This window comes from Apis mellifera, linkage group LG7 (genome assembly GCF_003254395.2).
Source record: "Apis mellifera strain DH4 linkage group LG7, Amel_HAv3.1, whole genome shotgun sequence".
Lineage (NCBI taxonomy): Eukaryota > Metazoa > Arthropoda > Insecta > Hymenoptera > Apidae > Apis > Apis mellifera.
Genome location: NC_037644.1, coordinates 4,900,960 through 4,923,389, shown reverse-complemented (window position 1 = coordinate 4,923,389; position 22,430 = coordinate 4,900,960). Strand labels below are relative to the sequence as shown.

Below are 22,430 nucleotides of genomic sequence, written 5' to 3'. Positions count from 1 at the left end.
GAATTGTATGCACAGAAGGATATCATTGATTACAAAGAAACATTCTCCCCGGTTGTGATATGATATTGATGTCAGTCGCTACTGTAATGAATCTGAAATTCATACAATAATTCGACGAAAACTGTATTTCTGTATAATGATTTAAAAAACTTATTTACATGGAGCAATCAATTGGTTTCGAATTAGATGATGTATATGTTTGTTACGAAAAAATTTGCATGGATTAAAATAAACACCAAGAGACAATGGAATAAAAGAATCAATGAATTTATATATGAATATAATTTGATATAATTTAAAAATGATATAAATATCTGTATATAATATTTGATTTCAGAAACTTTAATTACATATGTAAACTTTAATTACATGTATATTAATGATGATATAATTTGTTATAATAATTATTTAAAAATGAATGATTTATTTTCTAATCTCAGTATCAGAGTATTCAAAATAATGTATTCAGAGGCTGAATAGTTTGTTGGAATGCAAATACAAAGAAATAGAATTATGAACTCTGAAAATATTTCAAAAAGCTTATACAGAAAAAATATTAAATAAATTTAATTATATAAATTGATTTTTAATTACAGTGCCTGTTGATCCTAATGTTAAGTTTAAAATTATTCATACAAACGAAAAGAATGTTGAATCATTTTTTTATAGAAAAATTCGATACATCAATGTTTTTAATGGTGACTGCAAGATTTGATTTGGCATTCATTATAAGCGTGTTAAGTCGATTTGCAGAAAAATCAAATAGAAATTATTAGAATAGAGTTAAACGAATATTTAAATATTTAAAAGGGACGATAAATTACAGTTTAGTCAATGCATCAAAAGATTCAATTTTAATAGCATATTGTAATTCTGAACAAACGACAAAAATACCAGAAAGAGTACTACTGGATGGATTTGTCAAGATTTGTCTTGAACGATGGTTCTATAGAATAGTTGCTACTTCAGCAATTAAGACGGAGTTTTGTGTTCAGCAATGAAAGAAGTTACATAATTAAGATAAATTCTTGTGAAATTAAATTTTTTTTAAAATTTGTCAATACCAATTTATTGTAATAATCAAGTTCCAATTACTTTAATAAAAAATTTACTTTAATAAAAAGAATCGTGTCTAAACATATAGATAATTTTATTTGGGAAAAATATAGAATAGAAGAAAGATATTCAATATGTTAAAACTGATAAACAATTAGTCGATCCGTTTATGAAAATATTATTGAAGCAAAAATTTCAGAATTTATTATTTCAGAATGGCATTAAAAATATAAATATGATTTGTCCGACATGATTGTATAATTTTATAAAGATATTCTTCGAATAGAAATGAGTGTTTACATATGTAAAGTATGACTCATATATTTTACATATTATGCGTGAATTAAGTGTTACTGGGTGTCACAATCGCTGTATCGATTTTGTTTTGTCTATTTTCTTTTTTGAACGTCCAACGCGATATAGTGAGCTCAGCATAATAGAACAAAGGCATCAGCACGATCCATATAACATATTTTATTCCTATTTTTTTATTAATATATTGTTACTTTTGATCAAGTCATTTCACAATTATTCTCTAATAATATTCAACATTTAACAAGAATGTCTAATAAAGAATTCGAATTCAAGTTCGCCACACAACAGAAATTTATTTTTTATTAAATTCACTATCAATTGTTAAAAATTTAATAAATAAATTTTCTAATAATTTAATAAACTTATAAGTATTCTACAATTGGCTTTTTTAATCTTTCTTATCGCAAAAAATATATATAATATAGAAGATAATTTGTTAATCTGGATTACTTCAAAATGAACATATATATAGCATTTTTTATTTTAGTTTTAGTTTATTTCTTAATATAAAGAACAACAATATAGACAAAACGATTGCCAAATTTATGACGCGTTATATATATATATATATATATATATATATGGAATATATAAAGGCTTACCAAAGTGATACCTTCAAAAGAATATATCACAGTGCCAAAAAACAAAGGCAAATCATGCCAATCGGCAATATATCGCCTCTCATGAATCGATGGTAGATCGTTGCACATCATGTACATAGTAGCGACATAGCCAGCTATAACTAAAAAATTCGCCATCGAAGAAACAGGCACTAGGTATTTTAGATTTCTGATCCACGTGCTCAACATTATAGGAATCAGGATGACAGCCATGTGTTGGTGAACATCCATCTCAATTCCGTATACGTCCATCACCTACAAAAAAAATTAGTTTAACAAAAGTTAAATACAATATACTAAATATAATAAATAGATTTATTAATAGAAATATTACATTTTTAATTCGCTCTTTTACTCTAGTGAATTTCATCGATATAAATTAAAAATGCACATATCTTAAAATGAATTATAAACAAATACAAAAGTAAATATAAAATAAAATTTTATTTAAGATTTTATTTTTAGGGAAATCAAAATATTAATCCAAAATATATCAATACTATCAAAAATTTGTATTAAACACATTTGAATACAAATTAATTTTAATTGATTATGTATATGTGTATATATGTATATCTAAACAAATTTCAAACTAAATTTTTTTGAAAATAAAGTCTTATACAAAAAAATTTTTGTTCAATTAATTTTTTTTCAACTAATTTTTATATATAGAATGATCTTAAAGTTCATTTTAAAAATTTATAATTAGAGTATTCAATATTTAAATGGTTAAAATTTTGAATTTAATTTCTCAATAAAAAAATTATAAAAGCAAAATTAAACATTGAAAACTTACCAGTTTCATATTCTTCGCAATGAAAACAAAATATACACAGCAAAATCCGAGTTGCGTGATACATAAAAATATATTAACCAATTTTCTGGAACAAAGTAATATAAAATGATATAAATTACAAAGAAAAATGAAAGAAATCAAAATAAAATATATTAAAATTAAAATTTTTTAAAATTAAAGAAAATAAAAAATTTAAAAATATTAAAAATTTAAAATAAAATATTTAATTTATTATTGAATAACTGATTCGAAATAAGAATTTAATTTAATATCAGAACACGTTTTTTTTATTATATATATATCTACCTCATAAACACAGAGTATTTTCGGAGTGAGAGAGGACCAGTGGCGAAGCACAATTCTACCGTACCAGCAAATCCAGTTGTAGCATTCGGATCGTTAACACGACGCGTCACTTCTTCGTTACATTTAATCTATAATACATACATTATACATTACATTAATATTTACATATTAAACAAAAATTTTATTATATTGTATTATAATAAAATAATAAATATAGAATATAATAAATTTATGATAATATAATATATTAAAATTATAATGTTATATAATATAATATCTAATAAAATAATTGAAATTAAATGTGAAATTATTAAAAAAGCATAATAATTGATTTGAAACTTTAAAAAGAATATAAAATTAAAGTTCTTAGATTTTTCTGTAAAACATTACTATATTCTATGAATAAAAGTAAAAAATGTTATATAAATATAAACTGATAAATGCTTAAAAATTAAAAAGTTATAATAAAAATACAAAATGACAATAAACTTTTTTGTTTAATATTATATAATAAAAGATTATTGGTCTGATATTATAAATTATTAATTTTAATACATGTTGTATTATTTATCAACAATCTCAAGTAAATATAAAATACATATATATATATATATATATATTGACAATATATTTCTATCTAGCACAAAAACTCAATTCATTGTTATTTCGTTTTTTTTTTGTATTCTATATTTAATTTTATTTTTTCTAATATCTTCTTTGTATTTTTATTTTTCAAAATATGCTATCATAATTTTTCCGAAAATAAGACATTTTATACATATATAAATATTGTATATGTAATTAAAAGAGATTAGAATTATGATTTATATGATTTTGTTATTTTTTTTTATTGTTATTTTATTATTATAATATTTATTTTCTTTAAATTTTTTATTTTTTACATTTAATTGTCAAAATTTAATAAAATAAATAAATATTTAAGAAATAATTTTTTTTTGTTAATATATTAATTTTATATTTAATTATATACATATATATATTAGAAAATTATTATTAAAAATTATATTATGAAATATAGAATGCATAATTATTTATTAAGCATTTATTTGTTAAGTATATTTAAAATGACTTATACATACAAGAATGTGTTGAGCATGAACACAAATAACCCCAAGGAACATGGTAAGTGGAGGAGCTAGCAGTAGTCCAGCATGCTTGAAAGCATCCCCTAACGCAAAGATTCCCGAACCGACGTTACCTTTAAACAGGTGCATCATTGTTTCTAAGTACCTGTAATTATTCATTAAATATAAATAACTTTATTAAAGTATAAATATTTATAGTTATTTAAGCTGAAAATATTTCAATAATTAAAATAATAATTTTATACGATTTTATTGCGATTAACATAAAAATATTCGTTGATGTTTTAACCTATTAAAGTTTAATTATAAACAAAAAATAAGAATTTTTTAAAGATTGCTTTTTAAATAATCGATGTCTTTATATTTTTTGATGATTTAAAATTTTAAAAAAAATTTTTATAAAGTATTTGGTAAAGATTTATAAGAAATATTTTTAATTAATTTAATACCTCAGAGAGAGATATTATTATTATTATTATTATTATTATTATTATTATTATTATTATTATTATTATTATTTAATTTTTTAGAAAGATATTAAAGATATTATGTATATATATTATATTATTAATGATTTAAAATTTAAAAATTAAAAGTTAAAATTAGTGGAAATTATTAAATTACTTTTTTATTTGATAAAATTTTTATAGCTATATAATTATAATTTTTATCGAAATAATTAATTAAATTTGTATCACATATTCAAATTAGATTCAAATAAAAATTAATAAGAAATTTTCGTAAAAAAGAATTTTTTATTAATTTAAAAACAAATATTTAATAAATTAGAAATATATATAATATTTTATAATATAGAAATAAATATAATATAAAAATTATTTATAAACATATAAAATTATTTGCAAACATAAAAAATAAAATAACAAATAAAAATATAAATTGAAATTCGATCTTAAACATTAATAGCTTCAACAAAAATTAATATATTGATATAAAATTTCTTAAATATTTTTTATGTTTCATTACTTAATCTATTTTAAAATTAAGTGACCCAATCAATTAAAGTTGAAAATTTATATTACAAATCTATATTATTATTAAACCTATATAGACTTTTTGCTTTTTTTATAATTTAATATTTACAATTCGTAGACAAATATCATTTATTTAATAAAATCACAATCATTATTCAAATAACTGAAATAAGTAAAAAAATAAAAAAATAAAAAACTATAAATTAAAGTAAAATTGAATAGTATTTTTTTAACACATAAATATTTAATGTCTCACATAATTAAAAATAATTTTTTTCATTTTTTAACACTTTATTCTAAGAGAATAAGATTCTTTATGGAATATGAAAATAATTTTAAACAAATCTAATTGCATAAAATTCAATAACAAGTCACATTTGATAATAAATTTAACATTTTTTTATGATTTTTATTTATCAATTTTAATTTTCTAAATTATATATCAAAGGTAAATAAAAATTTAATCAATAATTAAATAATAATATCGTACTTCAATCATAAATCATGTATTGTTATTTTAATCGTTAATCGCAATGAATAATTAAATTCTTAATTTAGTTGTAATAATCGTAACGATTTATAGTGATAAAATTTACAATAATACCAAATTATTATTAAATAAGTATTTTGTAAATACTTTATAAAGTATTATTATTAAAATATCTTTTAATAATAATAAATATCTTTAATTGTGATTTAATTACTAATATAATAAAAAATTTACCTTTTTAATTATCAATTCGATAATTGATTTCAATAAAGGTTAATAATTAAATTCTTTTTGCAATAATTCATATTTATTTTATATGACTCTTGTTGAAGCGTTTTTATTTTAATATCACTTATTTTTCAAAATCAAGTTGTTAATAAAAAATCAAAAAATAATTTGAAATCATTAATCAATAAAATCAATTAAATTTAATGTTTAATATTTATTTAATAATATTTAATGAATAAAAAAGAAAAATTTATTTTAACTTTCATTTGAAATCCTTAAACATAATTGCAAAGAAATATTTCACACAAATTTTACGCATAATTATGCAACCAAAAATACTATTAATATGATAATAGAAATTCTCTAAAAAGTTAAATGTAGAAATTACGCGGATTAATGAGAACTTATGCCAACATATTTATTTCGAGATTCGGTTTTGGCTTTTGTGATTTATAAAAAAATTTAAGTTTGATGTGCTTTTTTAATCATCGTCATAGATATTATAATGATACATAGATTCAAATTAAATACATTTTACAAAATCTTAAGTACTATCAATAAAATGATAATAAAAATAAATAAAGTTTTTTTCTATTTGTTCGTCATTTATTTAATTATAAATTATTTTATCATGATTTGCATTAATACACTCATAAATTTAGAAAATTACTTTTCCACATCATACAGGAACTATTATATGTATGTTATATTCTAATATCATCTCAAAAGAAATGTATAACAAATCTGTTCTAATAATAACACTATAATTAAAGAAATGAACAATTTTATTTAATTCATAACACAAGATAGAAAAAAAAGAAAATTATGTATATAAAAATGGTCTTGAATTTTCATTTTAATTATTCATATTATCATATTATGAAAAATATTTTTTTAATATGTTATAAATCAATTTAGATGTTTACAAGAAAAAATTATATTAATTCTTAAATTATTGTTTCTCTTTGGAAGAAAAATTTTAGTTCTAAAGTTTCTTTACATTTATATAGATTTCTTATTATTAAAATAATAATTTCATAAATATTATGAGAAATGATAATTAAAATGATGATCCTGTAAATTATTTTCTTCTTTATATATACATATATCTTAACCAAGTATATAGTAAAATAATAGAATAAATAATAATGAGAAAATATGAAAATAAATTTCTTAATAAGAGGAACAAAAAAATGTATTGTTATTCAAATTTTCTAATTATAAAAATGATCCATTTAATTATTATTTAATTTTATTCTTATAACAAAAATCATATAACATTCTGTCTCATCATATAACAAAATTTTTTCTTATAAAAATGAAATTAAATAATTAAAAAAAAAAATACAAAACATTATTTGTTAAATTTTTTAATAATATTTTTAATAATATACAGTCATTGATTTAAAAAATTTAATTTAAAAAATTATATTAAAATTAATTTAAAAAAAGAAATATTTGAAATTACCAAATAAATTTATTTTAATATTTTTAAATATTAAAATTTTAATAATAAATTTTAATAATTTTTAAATTTAAAATATTAAAATATCTATCCATTTTTATTAAATAATTCCATTAAATAATTCCAATAACATATTTTATATTTATTAATAATTTTATATAATTATTTAAATTTTTATTTATGATTTAAAAAATAAAATTATCAAAATTAATAAAATAATTTTTATTTGTAGAAAATAATTGATCTAAATATAATTATATGATTTTAAATTTACGATGTTTCATTTATACAGAATTCAGAATTTTAATAGATAATTTACTTTTCTAATAAATAAAAATGTGTTTTAACAAAAAGTGATTACAATTTTTAATGTGTGAATCTATCTTAAATATCTTAAATGTGAACATAAAATTTATTTTTTTCTTTAACTTAAATTATGAAAGGAATTTTAATAAATTTTTCTAACTTGTAATTTATTTACAAATTGTAAAAAATCAATATAAATTATAAAAAGATTAACGAAATAAAAATAAAAATAAAAGATAAGTAAACTTACGAGGTTGGATGATGAACAGAAATTCCATGCTCACTTCTATCTTCTATTTCGGAAGCCTTTTCCATTGCCAAAATAGGGTCTTTTGATTGAAAGGCACCATATGTACTGCCATTTCTAAAATAGTAAATAATAATATTATATTTTAGAAATATTTAATTTAATATTAACATGATTTTGTAACTTATATAATTATTCAAATTTTAAATTTCATATAATTAATTTTATATATTTAATTATTTTTATATTTTTTTATAAAAGTAACGAATTTATTAATTTTTTGATATTTAAAATTTCTAATATTATATATAAAATATATAAAAAATAATAAAAAAAATAATATAAAATATATATTTTATTCATAAATCAAATAAAGCCTATATAATATTTAATTATTTTTTGTATAATTCTATCAACGATTTCACATATTTTAATGTCAATATTATATTTGACTTATATTTTTTTTATTTTAGACATTATATTTTTATATTTAAAAAAGAATTCTGTACTTTTAAATAAAAAATTTATTAAACTTTACTGAAATGAAGTAATTTTAATTATTTTCATTAAGGAGGTTTTTTTTTAATATTAATAATCTTTTCTTGTCATTTTTGAATTAGTAATTATTATTAACATTGAATTTCAAGTTTTTATATTGACATTTTTTAATTAATTTTTAAACAAAATATTTTTTATTTCGTTATCTTACATATTGTATACTTTATGACATTATGGATATCAAATGTTTCTCTCAATGTTTTGTTATAATTTTTATTAAAGAAAAATTTTTTATTATATTCACAATTAATTTTCTATATTATATATACATTAAATGATGATATATATTATAAAATTAGGAATTTTTTTTCTGTAAGATATATCGCAAAAATAATAATCGTGAAATAAATTTTCCATTCATAAAAATAAATATGAAGATTTATATAAAGAGTTTACATAAATATAAGTGCAAGTGCCAATAAAAATTTAATTATCGAATGTTTCTTTGTTGCAAAAATGCGAGATTGGACATAATAAATTTAATTATATTAATTATAGTTATATTAGTTATAGTGTCAATAAATCTACTTCTACATATAAAGTTATATAAAAGTTACATTTAACTTTTTCCATGAATATCCACCTTTTTTTATTTTACAGTTAACAATATATATAAATAGTACAATTTTTACTTATCAAATATAACTGAACGTTAATTATTTTCGATCATAAACTAAATTGAATACATAAATAAATTTAGAAATTGCATCCGAAACGATTATTTAAATTATTCAATAATTTTTCAATAAAATCAAAATAGAATAGATTATAATATTTATAATTATAATTTAAATATTTAATTTATCGATGAAAAATCTAATCTATTCTAAATCTAAATTAATTCTTAAGTGAAAAAGATTAAGAAATAAAATATTTTATATTAACTTTTTTTGTTAATTTTAATATTATAGTATTTATAAAAAAAATATATATAATAAAAAAAATTGAAATTTATAAAAATTTGAAAAATTGAACAAATTTGTTATAAAAATATACAAAAATATAAATAAAGTGTAATAAATAAAGTAATATTTAAAATGCAATTAAACATTATTAATATCAAATATCAAATTATTATTATCAAATATTTTCATAAAAAGAAATAAATAATTAAAATATATTTCATTTACAAAAATGTAGTGATAATTATATATAATAATAACAAAATATCTTGATTATAAAGAATAAATGAAACACATTTAAAAAACTTACAAATATACAATATTTAACATTGATAAATTTCAAGATAAGTTTTATCTAATCCTTTTCGAAACAAATTTTTAATAATTTAAATAAATATTTTATTTTTCTTCTGAAACAAATTCTATTAAATTAATGATATAAACAATGTCGAATTTATTTATAATTTGTTTTCGATATATATAATTAATTTTTATTTTAAAATATAAATAATAATAAATAACATACAAATAACAATGAAACAATTACAATTAAATTCGTTATATTGAACTCTATTTATCCATTAGATATATCTAAAAAATAAAAATTTTTCCAAACTTTTCAGAGAAATTTAAAATTTATTTAAAAAAGAAAACGAAATAATTGTAGTCAACATCAATCACTGATGTTTTTTATATTATTTTTTATTTCTTAAAAAGATAAGTTAAAGAATATTATTTTAATTATAATTTTCTTATACATAAATATAATATATATCTATGTAATATATAATTATATTTTTTTTCAAATAATGAGAATACAAAACTTTTTTAAAATTAGAATTACTTTTAAAAAATTATTTGATTTTAAATTTAAAAAAATTAAAATATATTTAAAAAAAAGTAATTATAAATAAAATTCTTAATCAGTGAAGCAAAATTTCTGAAAAGGAATAACTGAAGAAAAAAAAATAAATAATTATTGGTTTTTATATATCATTGAATAAATAAAAAATTATCAATTAATATACAAAATATTTAATAAATATTATATCACGAAAATAACATTATTATATAATATAAAGGAAATGTTTATTTACAGTAATTATAAATGAATATTATTAAGAACAAAAAAATAATAGTAGACATAGTATCTAATAATTATATATTTAAATTTTTTATTCTAATAATAATAGATTATCACAAATAACAACACAAATTATTAAAGCTATTTTAAAATTAAAAAAATTTTTTTAAATTTGAAATTTTATAATTTGATGTTAAAACAAAGAAATATCATTAAATGTCAACTAATTACATTATGTTTGACTCTAATTTTGTTATTGAAACAAAAACATATAAATAAATAAATGCTACTACAATATTTTCATAATTTACGTGTTTAATTAAACAATTCATTTTATTAATTGTTTTAAAAAATGGGACATAGGAGGAAAGACATATAAATGTAGATTTACAGATATATTTAACTTTTTGTCTTATAATATTTACACTATGAATTAAAAATCAATTAGAAATAAAATAAAAATTAAATTTATAGATTATTTAACAGATTATTTAAGAAAAAAAAATATAATATATTATAATATAATAATATTATTATAATTATACAATTTATATTCATTTATAATATAATTCACTTAAAAAAATATAAATTTAAAATTCATGAAACAATAATAAAATCTATATAGATATATGATATTAGAACAAGCAAATTATGTATTATAATAGCGAATTAATGTATTAAGATGTATTAAAAAAATTGAATTTATTTAATAATTTAAATACTATTTCATTATCAAAATATTATAAAAAGAAGCACGTTCTTTTCTCTGAAATCATATAAGTTAATGAACTGATACGATAAGTGATTGCTCACTACATTAATATTCAAGAACAAATTCAAATTGAAGAGCAAGTGAATAATATTAATCTTAAATGATGGGCTGTGTTGCTTCAAAAATTATTATCGAAAGATCTTTATGAGTATCTATATATAATCGATTGTCATTGCAAAAATAAATTTTTTATTCGATGTAAAATATATAAAATATTTGAATAACCGAAAACTATTTAATAAATATATTTAGAAGAATTAACTTTGTTTTTTAAAAATATATTAAAAATATATTATAAAAAAAGCTACATAAAAGTACATTAATAGTAAAATAGAAAATCCAACAAGTATCTAATAAATATAATTTTAAATACAAATTCGCTTCAATTATATTAAATATATTCTCAAAAAATTGAAAAAGAAATATATGTTGATCTTATAAAAAACTTAAATAGCGATTCGAAATCATTCATATATATATATATTATGTATGTATATATATTTTTTATATATATATAATATATATATTATGTATATATATATTATAAAAAATTTATCTAATCTGATAATTTTGATTTTAATGAAAGTTTGCATATATATATAATAAATTATATAGATGAAAAATTTTTTTATTGATCATAAAAAATATTATCGTGAAGAATGAAATTAAACTTTTCAAAAAAAATTTTAGTATTATTTATATTTTGAATAAAATTTTGATTAGAAATTTTAGTAATTATTCGGATAGGAATAAAAGAATCTTTACTAATTTCGATAATTTTTAATATATTACGAATAGAAATGAATATTTTGAACGATTTTTTCTTTTGTTTGATATCGTTGTTTAGCCTTTTTTTAGATATTTGTAAAAAAAGATTGCTATTATTATATAGAATTTCTCTTATATCTAAATGTCCGCAGTTGCATATGCGTAAACATGCGATTGTCATTTATCCCCTTAAATATTAATATAAATAAAGACAACAAATTAAAATATATAATAGGTTTAAAATTTATTTGCTCATGAATTATGAGTTAAAATGTCTCATATTATTTGAACATATGGATTCAAAAAAAATATAATAAATATACAAAAGTAAAATATAAAACAAGTAAAACTACTAAAAATGATTATCATTGTAATCGATTGCTTTATGTTTCATATTTGGCCATTAAAAAAAAAATATCGAAATTACGAGCGCTTTTTTTAACTTCTAAAAAGTGGTATTCAATTATTAATAAAATTAAATATAATTTTTTACATATTCACAAAATTTGATAGTATTTTAAAAATATATATTATAATTGACATAAAATTTGAAACAGTTGAAAGAAGCAAAAGTGGACATTAAATCTAAAATTTTAATTTATTTATTAATTTATGAGATATTAATAAAAAATTTTTGGTACAATACATTTGAATCTTATATAATTAATACATTGAATCAGTATTTAATGTATGTAGACAGTTCTACACAGATATATTATTAATACAACCGTTTTTGTACTATAGATTGTCGACGCGTTGCCGAGTGTAAAATAGTCGATGACATAATACAGTAACGATATCAGTATACATAAGGTGTCTCAAGTAAAATCGATTATTTGTATTTTCTTGCAATATAATTGTTTCATTTTAAATTATGTTATTTTTAAAATCAACTTATTGACAAGAATTATTAGAATTTTTTCTCTTAAATATCAACAACCCAGTAATTATTATAAAATAATTATATCATTTTTTTATTTTATTTTAATTCCAATAATCCAAAAATGTTAGATTTGAATATACCGTATTTCAATATGCTTATTATGCAATAAATATTTGGAACTATGCTGCAGATATAAAAATAGGAAAATATTAATTTTCGGATTATATATTTTGCCATCGCCAAACGGTTGGCTATGCTAAAATAGTCATTGCGTCTTCGATATTTTATGTGAAACACTCTATAAATGCTCTATAGGATCATTATCGTTACATCATTACGTCATCGACTATTTAATACTCGACTATGATTGTGTTTATTGTAAAGATATTTGTTATGTTTGTATAAAAATGTATAAAGAATATATGTTTTTTATTAATATCTTGGAAATAATAAAAATTTGAAGCTAAAACTTTTAATTTAAGATTCAATCTTCCTTTCTTCTAAATTTAATATCAATCAGAAATATATATTTTTCAAATATCTTAAATTTCATTTAAAAATGAAAGATAAAATAAATTTTTTATAAATTTAGAATTTTAAAAGTTTTAAATTTACAATTTTGAAAAATATTTAACTTTTAATCTTTATTACTTTGTTGTAAAAAATTTTCAGACAAAATTGCATTCGAAAAAAGAAAAAAAATTTTTTTAAACAAATTCTACAAATGTTTTAAAGATATTTTTAAATTTCTTACATTTACAATTAAATATTATAAAACAAAATATTAAAAAAAATTATTTTAAAATAAAAATAATCTTTTTTTATCCTAATTGAAAATAAATGTCTATTAATATGATATAATTGTAAATGTAGATGTAAATGTAGATGTAAATTATATTTTACAGTTAAGTTTTTTTAAATAGTTTTAATAATAACAAACTATATAATATTTTATTTATATCTTTTTATTATATATTACATCTATGTATCTTTAATGTATTGTAGTGTGAAAAAATTGAGAAATATATTTAAATACAATCTAGAGATATAAAACATTTTTCCACTTCTCGATCACTGGGCTTTTATTTTTTCGATTTCAAAAGTGCATGATTTTTTTTTAACCAATTCTTTCATCTTTCATGACTATCTTAGCTTAAGACTATATACTTTTGATAGTTTTATATTTCATGTATTTCTCTATTTAATAGAGAATCTATTTAATATTCTTTATAATAAGATTCATATAAGAACTCAAAAAAAAAGTATAAAAAAGTATAGAAAAAATCTTTGCTCTAGACCAGTTAATAGTAAAAAAGAAAAAAATTATGATGATTCATGAACCACAAATTCATGTCTGAAAAGGATTCTAGAAAAATTATTTAAATAATAATTAAATAAAATCGCAATTTTTTTAATTAAATTCTCAAAAGTGAATTGTTATAACATTTTTTTGTTATTAAAGATAATTGATTATGTAAATGGTTTATATGGTTTATAGATATTTATTGTATTCTAAAGAAAATAACAATTACTTATAAAAATTTTGAAATTAATTATCTTTAGCATTCTTATGTCTAAATTTTAACATTTTTTTGTGTTTATTATATGCAAAATATAAATGTTCATGTTTCAATTATTTATGCTGCAGCAAAAACTATACTAGCGAAAAATGTCAATAATTTTATTCTACAATCTCAATTTATCTTTCTTTATCTTCTATTAATAATTAATTTTTCTACCTAAATTTATATCTTTTATAATCAAGTCTATTATTAATTTTAATATTAAATTATTAACATATTAATTACGTGTATAGTATTTAAAAATTTTCAAATTCATTTTTATCAAAAATAAATAACTAAATAATAATAATAATATCTTAATTATTTTACAGTATGTTAATATATTTATAAGATACCTTCATAAAATCAATTCTAAAGATTAAAATATAAAACTAAAAGAATCTAATATTATATTATATAAAAATGTTGATTGAGGGTTACTTAAATTATGAACAATTTGTATTAAATGAAACAAAGAAAAGAGAATGCAATAGCAATATAATGGAGATAAAGCGATCTTATTCTATTTCCTTTTTGCTTTATTTAACATAAACTTCAATTACAATATTTAAAATTTAATAAATAAGCTTTAATCAATATTCTATATTTCCTATATATCAACTTTTATATTTTGATTTCTAGTCAAATTAGTTCTCTATGTTATCTTACGAATGCATATATATATAGAAATTTTTGCATAATTTTGAAACTTGAAATATTCTATATATTCATGAATATATTCATGAAAAAAATAATATATATATTAAAATATATATATATGTATATAATAAATATATATAATATATACATTATATATAATAATAAATAATATAATATAATAATATATATAATATATATAATAATATATAAATAATATATATAATAATATAAATATATATATAAATAAATATATATATTATATAATGTAGATATATATATTTATCAGAAGATAAATAAATAAAAATAAAAAATAATTAAAAATAATAATATTAATTTTTTATAATATTTATAATATATAATAATTATAATATATAATAATTTTTTATAATATTATATACATACATATTTCGAACAATTTCATAATAAAAAAAAATCGAGTCACATTGAATGATTATATAAATAGACAAACTAATTTTTTTTTATTTAATTATAATGATACTATAGAACAATTTCTGATTACATAAAAATACAATATAATAAATTATCAAACTGACTCGTGTTAAAAAGTATAAACTTCAAATATTGTATATGATTTTATAAATATATACAAAGGATTCAATATTAGATTATTTATGATTTATTTAAAAGGTGTTTATACATTCCAGATGATTTGATATTTGAATAAAATCTAATTATTGTTCATATTATTGTAAAACAAATATTTATTTACTCACCTGTGAGGTTCCTTTAGTGTCATCACATCACCATGCAAAGAATTTCTTTTTCCATTAGGGTTTTTATGCATTTCCATCTATAAATACAATCAAAAATATCTTGTTAATGTCTCAAAATAAGCAATGTTAATTATAAAAATTATATTGATCAATTATAATTAATATTCTAACTGTGAATTCAAAATCATGAATTCAAAGTTGATCTATTATGTGTAAACATACAATTTTCAATTCTAATAAAAAATTAGTAAAATAAATTTTATTTATCAAATAATATTAATCAAATAGTAATATAATTTGATAAATAATTCTATATTTATAATATTTATAATGCATTTGGTAATTAAGTATAATTTGATAAGTAATGATATATTTTATATTTTTATTTTATAATAAATTATTTTTAATATTAATTATTATAATAAATTATTTTATTTTATTATTATTATTATTATTATTATTATATATTATATTTATTATATAAATTGATATTATGTATTTATATTAAATATGTAATTACAAAATATATTTTTTTATTTATAAAAATAATTTAATTTATTAAAAAAGAATCAATGTTTTACATATGTTTGGATTGAGAAGCGAATTTTAAAATATTATAATATATATTATATTACATTATATCTATATATATTATATAAAAAATTATTAAACTATGAAAAGACATAAATTTATAAATGTATAATTTTAATATTCTTATTTTTAATATTTAATAAAGTTTTCTTTATTTTTGATTATTTATGATAAGTAATTAAGAATATTAGTAATGATTTATTTGAACTTTCTTCAGTTATCACTGTTAATTTTATTTATTTGTAATTTTTGCAACATTGTTAATTCTTAAATCTATTTGAATTAAATTTGTTTTTATTTTTGATGATAAAATATCTTTATATGTTTGTTTTTTAATATATTTTTTTAAAAATTTTAATCAATAATCTTCAGAAACTGTTTATAATTGTTTTATTATAATTATTCAATTCTAATAATATATATAATCATATAATACATTAATATTATATAATATTATATAATATATTTTATATATATATATATATATATATATATATATATATACTGTAATATTTTTATAATTATTATATTATATTTTTTATACAATTATTATTTATATTTCGAGTTCTTATTAATGGAAATTTCAGTTTTTTTATTCCATTAAAATTTTACATTTACGAGATAAAAAGACAATTTGATGATTGTAGCTCACATGTTATCTTCAACAAGCCGATTAAGCTAAGGTCACATGAAGTTCAATGTAAGATATTGATCAAGCAATACGATTTCCCATGAAAACATGATCGAACATCTGTTCTTCGGCTTCCTTTGGTTTTTTCCAATACTATTCTTAACTTCGTTAATAAGTTTTATTACTGCAAACAAGCAATAATTAATGAGTAACGTAACTATTTTTATTCTTTGATTCGATTCAAATTTCTTATAATTTTTTTAAATATAAAAATATTGGATCGAATATTTAATTTTTGTATTATTTAAATAATATTAATATACTTTCCATAATTATAGAGATGGAAGAAAATTGAAATAATTATCATGAAAAAAGAAAGAAAAAAATTAAATTTTATTTTTATTCAATCATAAATTCTTTTTTTATAATAAATTTCCTGATTTTGAAAAATATATAATATATATAAACTTTTGTGACATTAAAAAACATGAATTACTTTAATATTTATAATATTTTAATATTCAAAAATTAAAAATAATTGAAATTTAATTTTTCATGAAACTTAAATCAATCAAGATCTTGAAATTCTCAAAAATTCAAACTTTGGAATATTCAATGCTTACATCCTTATTTCTTTTTCTAATAAAACTTATCTATAATATTTTGTCAAAAATTAAAATTTTAATAAATTTTGATTTTTAGAATTCTTTAAAGTTTAAGTTTTTAATCAATCAATAATAATCATTCTTTTAATTTTCAAAAAATTAAAATTATTCTAAATACAAACTTAATTAAATTATTATTAAGTAAATAAGAATAAATTTATATCATAATAATATTTTCATAAATTATTTATGCATGTTATTTTTTATAAGAATTTTTGAGATTTTAAGATTTTTGAATCATAAAAATAGCAAAAAGTTTCAAAATTTAAAACTTTATAAATTTCAGGGAATTTTCAAGTAACTTGTTCCTATTAATAATAATGAAAATATTTTAATAAAAAAAGATCAATTTTATAATTTTTTTAAATTTATACAATAAATTATTTTTTATTTTGTTTTCTAAATTATCTAATTGTTTTTCAGTCTTTTTTAGTCAAATCTTGAGTTAAAACAATATTAAACTTACTACAATATTAATTTTCTCTTTTTTTTTTTTTATGATATCGAATTTTAAGTCTAAATTTAATTACATTTAATTCTACCAAAAACTGATTGTAAATAAATTAATTTTTTTTTAAAGATTTAATCACAAAATAAACGATCAGGAAATATAATTGCAAATAACTAAAGAAAACAATTATATGTCAATTAACTTATAATTAATTATATAATAACCATTTAATTATATAATTATAATTAATTATATAATTAAATTAAACTTCGTCGATATGAAAAGTAGAATCATATGTTATTAATATGTGCAACAATAATAAATAAATTTTTCCATTGATTTTCAATGATTCGTGTAAACTATGAATAAAATTTAGTAGAATTTATAACATGATTATTACTTGACAAATGATTAATTTTTTTATAACTTAATAAATTAATAATTTTAATTAAAATAATTAAAATGCAATAATAAATTATAATAATAATAAATTCTGAATATAATATATTCGTTTGAAGATTCAATAATGAAATTTTAATATTGGAATTACTAATTTATAATATTTAAATATATAACATGTAATAAAAAATATAAATAAACATATGATTGCAATTAAAATGATATCATAAAAATAAGTTAGATTATGTAATTACAATTTCTATGATTCAAAATATATAAAATATATTTCTATCTTAATAAAATATAATATTAATTTTGCCAAAAACATTTTCATATTCTCAAATAAAACAAAGAATATGAAATTCATTATTTTGATAAGTTATTCTATTGATAGCATAGTATTGTGGGTAATTAAAAAAATAAATAAATAAATAAAAATAAAATAATTATTTAAAAAATATATATATATATATACACAAATAAATGATTTTGATGCAATCTACAACAAATTACAACAAATAAATATAATATTAGTATTTTCCTTTTTTCTTAAATATTAAAAATAAACATAATAATAATAATAATTATATAATAATAATAAAAAATATTACATCAATCTTTAATCGCTTAGTTACAACATAATAGATCGATAAATGATTTATGTGCTTCTGTTCTCTTATTTAATCAAATTTTTCAAATTCAAACATGATTCGTATATTATATGTCATATATATCATACAATAGAACTGTAATTTCAATCACAAACGATTTATCTAATAATTAGAATTCACCTAAGTAACACAATATATTATTGGTTATTCCAATTTTTAAATTTCACATTTGTTTTTGAATATTTATTTTAAAAAATATCATATTATTAAAAAAATTGAAAAATAAAATCATATTGTTAATTTACTTTGTTAAACTATTGAAAAATATATGAGAAAGTATAAGTTATTGCAGGTTATAAGTTAGTTTATAGTTATTATATAGTTATTATATATATAGTTTATAATTTATAATTATTTTAACATTTTTATAGTTATATTAAAAGATTTAACTGTTTTATAGAAATGTGATAGTAGATAAGTAGTAAATGAGTTTTTATCATATAATTTTTAAATATCAATAACCAAATGCCCATCTATTAGATATTGCTCATAAATAATCTGTATAACTCACTGTTGAATAACAATTGAATAATGTTGTTTGAAAATTGTATAATATATATCGTGCGTCGATATTTAAATTAATTTAAACAAATTAAGCGAATATGAAATAAAATAAGAACTTTAAAACAAATATCATAAATATAAAATAATTAATGAAATAAATATTGTTTTACAAAATTTTTAAAAATTCTGATATCAAATACAAATATTCACAATGCATATTTATTTTTAATTTTTAAAAGTTAATAAATTTTATTAAATGTCTCATGCATTATATGATAATTTAAGATATAAATATAGAATTAATTTTAAGTAACTTATTCTAATTTTACATGAATAATATATGATTATCTGTAAGCAATTATCTATAAATATTATACCATAAAATAATTAGATATTATTATTAGATATTATAGATTAGATATTATACTTTTTATTCAAAAGTTTTTTAAATTTAAATTTAAAAATTATTTTAAAGAATTTTTCAATTTACATGTAAATTAATGTTGATATTCTTAAATTTATATTTTGTTTATAATTTTTGTTTATAATTGACAAAATTTTTGTTTATAATTTTTTTAAAATATAATTGTTATTAAATAAATCAATAAACTACAAATCTTTAAGAATCCATTTATCAGAAAATGAAAAAAAGGATGGAAAAAATATACAAATATATAAAATATTACTCAAAAATGCATTCAAAAACAAAATTTATTTTTACAAGTTCTGCATATATTCATATAAATATGAATATATATTATATTTATAATTAGAATTATTATATTACATTTTTTATAAATTAGTATTTATAAAAAAAAATATAAGAATTAAGTATTATAAAAATTAAGAATAAATATTTATAAGAAAATTATCGATTACAATGCATTTTATTTTTCTATTGATATTTCGACAGAAAGAAAAAAATATTTCATGACAAGATATTATTAAATTGTATAATTTGCTTTTTTTATAAATTTGATAATAAATATCCATTATATTTCTATTTATTAAAATCTGACAATTTTCAACATTGAAATGAATTGAATTTTTTAAAGACTAATCTTATGCAAAGTCAAAAATTTTGTAATGAGAAAATACTCAATTATATAGATGTCATTGAATAAACAAATGTCGATTATCAGTTAATATTAAGCTATGTGATTTGATAATATGACGATATTTTAACAAATTTTGAATAAAAAGAATAAAAAGATATGGCTATTTAATATATTTTCTATAATATTAGAACATTATCATTAAAATATAAAAATAAAAGTCATTTAATTTTTGAACATATTGAAAAAAAAAAATATTCTATATTATATATTATATATAAAAAAACAAATAAAAAAAAAAATAATTATAAAATATGAAAAAAAATACAATAGTCACTCGAATTAATATTTAAACATCATGATTTGCAAAAGATTATTGTTCTATATATTATTGTAATTAATTGTTTTTTTAATTAAAATACTCTATTATAATATACATTTTATTTGTTTAATGCACATAAATTTTTATAATAAAAAATAAAATGAAATATAAAGATAAAATAAAAAGATAAAATAAATAATACAATTATAAAAGATAAAATAAATGAAATACAATGACAAAATCTAATATTCAAAAAATATTCGGATATAATAAATTTGTATTAATTTTTTTAATATTAATTAAAGAAATATAAAAAAATATAATGATAAAAAAATATAAAAAATATATTGTATAAAAATTAAATATTTATTATTTCATTCTTTTTGTAACATGTTTTAAACAGTTTAACAATTTAAACAGTTAATTTAGTTTAAAATATAAATAGTTTTAAACTATTAATATTAAATAATATTAAAAATAATAATATTAAAAATTATTTTTTACTGATAATAAATTTTATTTTTATTTTGAACTATTGAATATATAAAAAACAATATATATATATATATATATATATATATATATATATATATATATATATATATATTAAATAAAATTCATAATATAAAATATAAATAAACTTAAAAAATTTAATAAATTTTTAACAAATTAAAAAATAAATTAAAAACTTAAAAATAAGAAAAGAATATAATATATATTATGAACAAAAAATAATTCCCATATATTAAAATGCTGAAAACTCTTAAAAAAAAGGATTAAATACAATATTTATATTTTATAAACAATTTGTATTTAAATATAATATTTTTCGATGTTAAATTTCATAATTATTTCATTTGTAATTTATTATGCAAAAATAAATAAAATGTATATTTTTACTAATTATAATAAGTCCTTAAATATACTAGTCCTTAAATATAGCATATAAAATTAAAAGAATTTTAATATATGCTCGATTGTCACTCAAAATTTGTCGATAATGAAATCGTTATATTTCTGTAAAAAATCATACAAAATAATATTTTATTTTAAAGAATAAAATTTCTATTTTCAGATAACATTAGATAGAAACGTTAAATAATTTTTCCTAAGTGTATTTTTGTATCGTAAGATAAGATAAAGATGAAAAAAATGAAGATTTTTTTTCTCCAAAAATTTTTCAAATTCATACAATTTTATAAACATTAAAAATTTTTTTTTAATAATTATTGTTCTTAACAATTTATTAAAATTTAAATGTGAATTAATAAGACAAAGAATAATAATA

General features: G+C 16.3%; 1 protein-coding gene across 3 annotated transcripts in view; it reads right to left on the bottom strand.

Moving 5' to 3' along the window:
* The window catches only part of LOC726786 (proton-coupled amino acid transporter 1), a 51,039-nt gene that overhangs the window by 9,074 nt on the left and 19,535 nt on the right, over positions 1-22,430 (bottom strand). For all 3 annotated transcript variants that reach the window (XM_026441735.1, XM_026441736.1, XM_026441737.1), the window contains exons 2-7: positions 15,854-15,930; positions 7,934-8,047; positions 4,194-4,344; positions 3,094-3,221; positions 2,788-2,872; positions 1,974-2,246 (exon numbers count right to left, since the gene is read on the bottom strand). In XM_026441735.1, coding sequence (XP_026297520.1) covers positions 1,974-2,246; positions 2,788-2,872; positions 3,094-3,221; positions 4,194-4,344; positions 7,934-8,047; positions 15,854-15,930 — 828 coding nt within the window. The remainder of the gene's footprint in view (positions 1-1,973; positions 2,247-2,787; positions 2,873-3,093; positions 3,222-4,193; positions 4,345-7,933; positions 8,048-15,853; positions 15,931-22,430) is intronic.